We start from the raw sequence: 8,443 nt of genomic DNA, 5'->3' as shown, positions 1-8,443 counted from the left end.
ATCAGATCCTTGCAACTAGATTTGGAAACGCTTCGATCCGACTTGGGGATAGTGGCCGAGTTCTTGTCTTGAATTCAGTTTGAGGTCTTGCTGACATGCCCATTCCCCCCCCCCCCTATCTAAATCCGTGTTTCTCAATCTTGGCCATTTTAAGACGTGGACTTCAGCTCCCAGAATTCCCCAGCCAGTCGTACTTAAATGATTAACCAATTGCCTGCTCTACTCATTTATGATTAGACTATCATTACTGAGACAACAAAACTGTAATTCAGAAGCTGATATCTGGATTTATAGAACGAAACAACAGAAGACTGTAGCACAAATAAAGTTTATTGATGCTTCCAGAGAGGAATCAACAAAAGTCATGTTAAAAAAATTAAATAATCAAACCTGCTTGGGACCAATCTTAAAAAAGAGTTAACGGGACATTAAGTATTCTGTACGGTTAATTGATTCCCACTAGTTACACAAGGGAAGATAAAAACAGGCATTCTGAATTAACATATATTCTTAATTTATGCCTCTTATGGAAGAGTTAATGGCCATTTTATTTTACTGCTGGGTTAAGTGCCCAAAATCAGAGCCAAATCATGAAATAATCTGAACTACAGTTTGTATCAATGCAAAAACAGGGCTTACATTTTGCTGTAGCATCAATGAGCTGAACACATTTAAAGGCAGGTCCCATCTAGGCTTCAAAGTGGCCTATTCAAGGAATGCAAGTTTTCAGAGCATTTCCCCCCCCCCCCCAACAGACTAGTTGTTCAGACTGACATAGGCCAAAAGACGGGCCTAATGTTTGCACTCACAGGAGGAACAAGTCCACTCACACACTGTTTCTTTGTGATTTTGCGGCATTTTCTAAGATTCTTCGTTTCCATTCTTCGTAATCTTCTTTAGGCTCAATTTCAATTTTTGGACGCTTACGAGGGACTTTTGTTTCCAGAACTAATGAGGAAAAAAAATAATATATATAATTTGTTGTTGTTAGTCGCGAAGTCATGTCCGACCCATCGCGACCCTATGGACAACGTTCCTCCAGGCATATAATAATATATATAATATATATATATAATTATTTGTGTGTTATTGTGTATGTATATGCGCAAACATACATACATACGGTTCTAAGAATCAGCTTTCTTATGAGGTAAGAATTAATGGAGCCCCCTTGTTAAGAATTTTTTTTTTGTGGCACCTTCAGCTGGTATTGAAACACACTTTTTAGAACAGATTTAGATGAACAAACTTGGGCACTAAATCAACATGGTTGCTATGAGATGGGGATGACACCTGTGGTCCAGGTGGGAGATGGATGCTTTCTTTCTTTCTTTCTTTCTTTCTTTCTTTCTTTCTTTCTTTCTTTCTTTCTTTCTTTCTTTCTTTGGACTTATATGCCACCCTATCTCCCGAAGGACTCAGGGCGGCTAACAACAATAACATACAATAATACAGAAGTTAAAATAAAATTAAAGGCCCCTGTAGAATAAATTAAAATTAAAATAAGTTAAAAATTACAGTTAAAAATTAAAAACATAATTAAAATCCCTGTCAGTCCAGGTCAGCCAGGTGGAAAAAGAGTGTTTTGAGGCCGCGGCAAAAGGACTGGAGATCTGGGGCCATCCGAAGCTCAGGGGAGAGCTGGTTCCACAGGGCTGGCGCTCCCACAGAGAAGGCTCTTCCCCTGGGGGTCACCAGCCAACATTGTCTAGCCGACGGTACCCTGAGGAGGCCTTCTCTGTGTGAGCGCACTGGGCGATGGGAAGTCGTTCCCGGCAGCAGATGGTCTGCCACTGAAGAAAGCCATGTGAGCCACGTTCTCCGATCTGATTGACTTCTGGAATTTGGGAGAATCCAGAGTATCCAGAATTTCAAACCAGGCTGGAATTCCACGTTCTAGTTATGAAAGCCAGGAGCTATTTGAGGGCAGTAGGGTTAGGTTGTTTCCTGGAGGAGGACCCAGATTGTTGGGGGTAATTAAGCTGACTTTGTAATAATGCCGCTTGGGGGTGTGTGTGTGAAAGCCCTAATAAGCAGGCATATACATCGAATGAAGGCTACTGCTAAGCTTGTAAGCCGCCCTGAGTCTTCGGAGAAGGGCGGGATATAAATGGAATTAAAATAAATAAAATAAATAAAATAAACCTGCCCATAACTGGGCCCATCTAATAGCATGATTGCCTTTACCTTCTTCCTTTGCCAGATCTTCAAGGAAGGATTTCTGAGGCTCTCCAAGCTTCACCGACAATGAATCATCTTCTCCTTAAGAAGAAGAAAATGACCGTCAGGTTTAGGCAACCTTTGAACGCCCAAGAATGGCTACATTCAATTGAATAAGCCACAAGGGGTAAACTGAACTAAGGAACTGGTTGTACTTTGTAGGAAACAGGACACCAAAGTCCAGAACACTGTCAACTTAAGGTGGTGCTCTCCTTTCTGCCTACAAACTAGCCATAAATAGTCGATTCAAAGTTTGGAAGAACAGCTCGGATGGAACAGCTGAGTTCTCTCGTGTTCAAATAAGGTTTGCCAGTAAGCTACAGCTGAATTTGGTCACGCTTCAATAAGGCTTACAAATTGCAGTAACTTAAGTTTGGTGGCCGCTGTGCAAAGCTCAAAGTACATCCTCGATGTACAGCAACTTGTTTAGGGGCCGTTTGAAGTCACAACAGCACTGAAAAAAGTGACCGATTGTTTTTCACACTTAAGACCCTCGCAGAATCCCTGTGGTCACACGATCAAAATTCTGACGCTTGGCAACTGACTCATATTTATGACGGTTGCAGTAGCCCGGGGTCACGTCATCCCCTTTTGCGACCTTCTGACAACCAAGACCAATGGGGAAGCCAGAGGTGACTTAACAACTGCCTCACTTAGCAACAACAATTTGGGTCGTAAGGCGAGGTCTACCTGTATTCAGGCCTCTCATGTTCTATATAGTTTTCCAACAAAAGGCTTACAAAAAAAAAAGCGGATGTGGTTTTTACAAGTTGCAAGAAGCGAATCAAGACAAAAAAGCATTTTTAAAAAAAGTCATACGGTTGATTTGCTGGCTAATCTTCTCTAACTGGGCGTGGAGCCGGTCAAATATGGTTTTCTTCACCCCGGATACGGTCACCATTTTGGTTTTATCCACCTTAAGTTTCAAGTATCTGCAATGAGAAAGATTTGATTCATGAAAAGATCCTCTTGCCCAATGATTTAAACTTACATTGGCCTAACAGAGGCTGTTACTATCGTTATCTCTCAGTTCTAATTTACATCCCACCAGTTTCTCCTCACTAACAAGCGGCAAGTGTATGAAATCAAGCAGACATTTAAAATAAAAAAACCCCCGGTTAGTTAGATATGCTTCGAGCGAAAAGCATCTCTTCTATACAATATGGTTTTTTTTTAAGATTATATATATTTTTTTACCTTTGGGTTCTTTTGCATCATTCTATGAACGCTCTGCTTTTTTTCCTCAAGAGTCTGCTTTTTTGATAGCTAAAGAGCAGACCGTGAATCAACAATCCTTGCTAGACGAAAAGTATTTTAGAACCAAACCACATGTCAGAACATAGCTGAGCCCCCTCCACTGCCTCCCTCAATATTCCATGGGATGTGATGTTTGGGGAAAGGGCTCCTCCATGTGGAAAGATGGCTTAGAAGCTGGCGTCGGACAATGGACCTTAGCAGGACCAAAAAGCTAAGAAGTGCTACAGCAGCACTACAATTCCCATCATTCACGATAACTGACTCTTTGGCTGGACAAGAGAACTGAAGTCCTATAATTTGGGCTGTTTAAACCCTACCGTCCACAAGACATTTTCAGTGGACTCTTTGAACCTTAGAGACAACCACTAAGCCAATTCTACAGGTCTCGTGTATTTTGCTTCTAAATTAATTACAGGGATTAAAAAATAGGGTAGTTATCTTTCAGCACTACTTTCACCATCAGAATCAAGACCATGAGAAGCATCCCCTTAACTGGTATACGTCAAGGGCGGGGGAAACCGGGAGATTCTGGCAGTTCAAATGATTATAAATATTGGAAGCTTAAGCTCTCTACAAGAATCTGCTCAACTAGCGGTCAAGGGAAATGAGCGGGAGATAAGCAAGTCATTCAAAGTGGAACATAGATCTCTTGTGGGATTTGTGAGTTATAACACGTTTAACCCTTCTTTCGGGCTCATTTCCTACAATATGTTTTTAGAAGCAAATTGGTTCGTGGCGACAATAGTCTATCATGATCCATAATTTGCCCCTTGATCTTGATCACAATCGGACTCCCATCTCTGTGGAACACACATCATAAATCGGAACATGAGATATAATCAACGTTCTTTCTTCCAACTGCAGATGTCAACTTTCCCCACCCTACCGTCAACCCAAGGGAAACTCTTTGGCAACATTTCTTCCAATCTTACCTGCAAGCGGTAAACAACGCCACAGTGGTGAACAAGGGTTTTGATAAATCGAGAGCCACCTGTTGAATTTCTGGCAGGCTGGATTCGTACCTGAAAGGGCAAACCCGGTTACAGGAGCTCCAACAATTTTAATTCAGTAGGAGTTTCAATTCATCATTAGCTGTGAATTCGTGCTATCGGTGAACCCTTACACTGTTGAAATAGGAAAAATCTGTTTTATTGTCTCTGTTACTTATTCTTTCCTAATTTTAGATATGTCAGATAGAGAAAACTATCCAAACAGCTTCATGTTTTTAAATTATATTACAGGTTAGAAGATTATTGGCCGAGGATTATCAGTTCCAGAGGCAATCCACTTTGTAGGTCTCGACTAGGGGGTCTTCAACCTTGGCAACTTTTAAGACTTGGTGGACTTCAACTCCCAGAGTTTCCCCTCCTTAATTCCCCACTAGTCTTAAAGTTGCCAAGTTTGGAGACCCCTGGTTGAGATCTAATCTTACAAGTACTTGGCTGTAGTGGCTGAATTCCTCCCCCCCCCCCAAATGTAGCACAGAAACATTTGAGACCACCGCATCTTTTAGCTCATCTGCTTGGCTCAGGTTTGGTTTTCTCAAGAGCTATTCCTGATCTTGTTTGCGCTGAGGATGATGAAGGATTTAGTCAAATATATTCTGCACACAAGTCCTACAAGTTGCTACGGTTAACAAGCAGCAGACATGGTCCTGCAAAACTTCCTACCTCTGCAGGATTTTTGACGCCAGGTTTGCAGCTTCCAAGCAGGAGAACTGAACGGCCATCTCTCTGATGCCAACGCTGGATTGCAGAGCGAGCAGGCTTTCAAAAGATCTCAGGTAGCACTGGTAAGTGGCTCTCTTCAAGCCGGAGACTTTCACAAAATAACTCTTTGGAGGAAAAAAAACAACAACAAAGGAACAAGAAAGTCGTTTCCAAACCTGCATCTAGTCACTCAACAAGCCACCATTTGACAAAAGGTAAGTCTATATTGCTTATGGGCACCAAATCATTTCTGCCCTTATCCGCAGCCCCTCTGCTATCTTTATATTCATCAAAAGGACTGTGGATTGTCTGACTTTTATTAAATTATGTTCAAGACTGGTTGCCTCCCAAAGCTGATGGCAAATATTGTAATTGACAAAACGATAGCCCTGTCTAGTAAACTCTTGTGTCGGGGGGGGGGGGGAACTTCGTGCATTTTTTTGTCAGATAGTGAATGGGATTTTGTGTCAAACAAACCCCTTAATACATAGCTTCCTTTACACGTAAGGCTACATACAGCATCCCTTTTTTTTCTTAACCCCCAAAACTAAATTATTTAAGGCCAGTGTGAGACAGATTCACAGCACTAGAAAACTCAAGAACAGTATCCGAGGGGCTGCCACAAAGAAGAGGGGGTCAAACGATTTTCCAAAGCACCAGAGGGTAGGACAAGAAACAATGGTTGGAAAATGATCAAAGAGAGATGCAACCTGGAATTAGGGAGAAACTTCCTGACAGTGAGGACAATTACCAGTGGAACAGCTTGCCTCCAGAAATCGTGGGCGCTTCATCACTGGGAATTTTTTAAGAAGAGGCTAGACTGTCACTTGTCTGAGATGGTATAGGTTCTCCTGCTTGAGTAGGGGGCTGGACTAGAAGACCTCCAAGGTCCCTTCCAACTTCTATTCTATTCTATATTCTACTCTACTCTATTCCATCCCATTCCTATCCTATTTTCTAGCACAGGGCTTTTCAACCTTTTCACCCATTGTACCACTTTTAGGATATGGCAACATCAGAATACCACCAGTCTCCTAGCAAGGTGTCAAAAACTTGATGACCAAAAAAAAAGGGAAAAAAAGTGATGAAGTACAGGTAGTCCTCGATTTACAAGTTTGCTTAGTGACTGAAAAAAGTGCCCCCCAAGCCACAGCCGAGCAAGACACCTGCCTTCTGGGCTCAGAAGCGCCAGGATAAGTGCCAAGCTCCAGCTAGAGCCTGGTGCTGATCCTGGCGCTTCCGCTGAGCCCTGACAGCCCTGCAGCTCCAGCCGTCTCTTACTCAGGCTTGTGCGGTGCTACCACCGGTTCAGCTCATTCCCCTCCCCTGCTACCACTTTTCTAGGATGGTCACCCTGCCAGGTGCCATTGTACCACAGGTGGTACCCGTACCACTGGTCGAAAAGCCCTGTTCTAGCAGTTAAACCTCTATGGAAATGCCACTAATTCTCAAGAATTCCGGGTAAAATATGAGGTATATTTACTTTATCCACAGGATTCCTCGTGAAGGTGGCAGCCAAGTCCAGGCAGATCACAGCGCTACTTGTGGGGCTCATTTGGGCTAGCAGGGAGGCACACTTAATTTGAGAAAGTCGGAGGTATTCCTCGGCTTTTCTGCAGAACCACAAAAAAAAGGCTATTAGTACGAAAGGCAAAAGAAGAAATGAAATCTCATTTCCTAGCTCTTATGTTCACAGCTATATAATTGCAACACCTAATATTTAGTAATTAGATAATCCTCCCTACATAATTATATCAATTGGTGAAGGTCAAGGAAAAGCAATCATATTTACATGTTCAGGAAACAACCTGAAGGAATATGTTGAAGGCCTCTGGGTCATCATGCCTTTTAATATCTAAAGGAGTTTTTGATGTTGGAGGCTCCAATTCCTGTTATTTCTAGCTGGGCTGGCTAGATGCTCCAACACTGGAAGTTTTTAAGAAGAGACTGGACAGCCATTTGTCTGAAATGGGGTTCCCTGCCTGAGCAGGGGGTTGGACTAGGTGACCTCCAAGGTTCCTTCCAACTTTATTATATTATTATTAAAGGTAAAGGTAAAGGTTCCCCCGCACATGCGTGCTAGTCGTTTCCAACTCTAGGGGCCGATGCTCATCTCCGTTTCAAAGCCGAAGAGCCAGCGTTTGTCCGAGGATGTCTCTGTGGTCATGTGGCCGGCATGACTAGACGCCAAAGGCGCACGGAACGCTGTTCCCACCATAGTGGTCCCTATTTTTCTACTTGCATTTTTACGTGCTTTCGAACTGCTAGGTTGGCAGAAGCTGGGACGAGTAACAGGCGCTCGCTCTGCTACGCGGCACTCGGGATTCGACCCGCCAAACTGCCGACCTTCTGATCGACAAGCTCAGCATCCTAACCCACTGAGCCACGGAGTCCCCATATTATTATTATTATTATTAAAAGCCTTATTTTAAAAAAAAACAACCCAAGAGGAAAAACGGTCTTGGCTAGGCGGTGAATCGCTGCAGAGGTACCCCCAAAGGTAAGCTCCAGCCTCCGGATCGAACTCAGATGGCTTTTGTAGTTTTTTTTTTTTTAAAAATTATTTCATTTTGGCCATCCGTCAAATTTATTATTCATCCAGCCCAACTAAAAGGAAACAAACCTCCATAGCCAGAGGTCGTCTATCTTCTCTCTTTTCCTAAACCTTTCCAAAAGAGGCGAAGGGACCAGAGGCGAAGTAGAAATGAATAAGGCAAATACCAACACACACACATACACACACACACCCCAATATGCAAAGCCTTCCAGGGGCGATGGACTACAGTGCCCCTAATGCCCGGCCAGGGAGAAAAAAATGTGGCTGCTACTTGGGGCGGGGGAAGGGTGATGACGGTCCGGCTACATGCAACTGCATCCCCCGCTTCCCCATCCTCGTTCACCTGATAACTCCGGGCGTGGAGACCCCCAACTTGGCCGCCCAGCGCCGGAGACCTTCCCGCTCCATCCTCCCCGCCGCTTTTTTTCCCGCGCTGGCGCGGGAAGCCCATTCATAGACCTCCCCTTGGCCACGCCCCTTTCGAACGCCCGTGCCTTTCCCCGACGCCTCCTTCTTTTCCTATGACGCGAGAAAAAACAAAAAGGAAAGGGCGGGGAATCGAAATCCGGAGTGGGGAGGGGGGAGCGGGACAAAAAGAAAAAAAAAAGGAAGCGGCCTTTCCGGATTCCGATTGGTTCTGCGCCGCGTCCGTCGGCTCAGCTCGGCGTCCGACCAATGAGAGAAGGCGAGGGAAAGAGTG

At 43.9% G+C, this 8,443-nt stretch overlaps 1 protein-coding gene across 1 annotated transcript; it reads right to left on the bottom strand.

Moving 5' to 3' along the window:
• Positions 1–826: 826 nt before the first annotated feature.
• ORC6 (origin recognition complex subunit 6) lies at positions 827–8,194 on the bottom strand (the record flags this gene model as incomplete). Its single annotated transcript, XM_083370915.1, is given in 8 exon segments — positions 827–948; positions 2,188–2,262; positions 3,040–3,152; positions 4,410–4,499; positions 5,148–5,311; positions 6,670–6,799; positions 8,087–8,167; positions 8,169–8,194. Coding segments are annotated over 8 exon segments (801 nt in total).
• Positions 8,195–8,443: the final 249 nt, after the last annotated feature.

This window comes from Vipera ursinii, assembly GCF_947247035.1.
Source record: "Vipera ursinii genome assembly, chromosome: 10".
Taxonomy (NCBI): Eukaryota; Metazoa; Chordata; class Lepidosauria; order Squamata; family Viperidae; genus Vipera; species Vipera ursinii.
The sequence above is the reverse complement of the archived record's forward strand: the minus strand, read 5'-3'. Positions and strand labels throughout refer to the sequence as shown.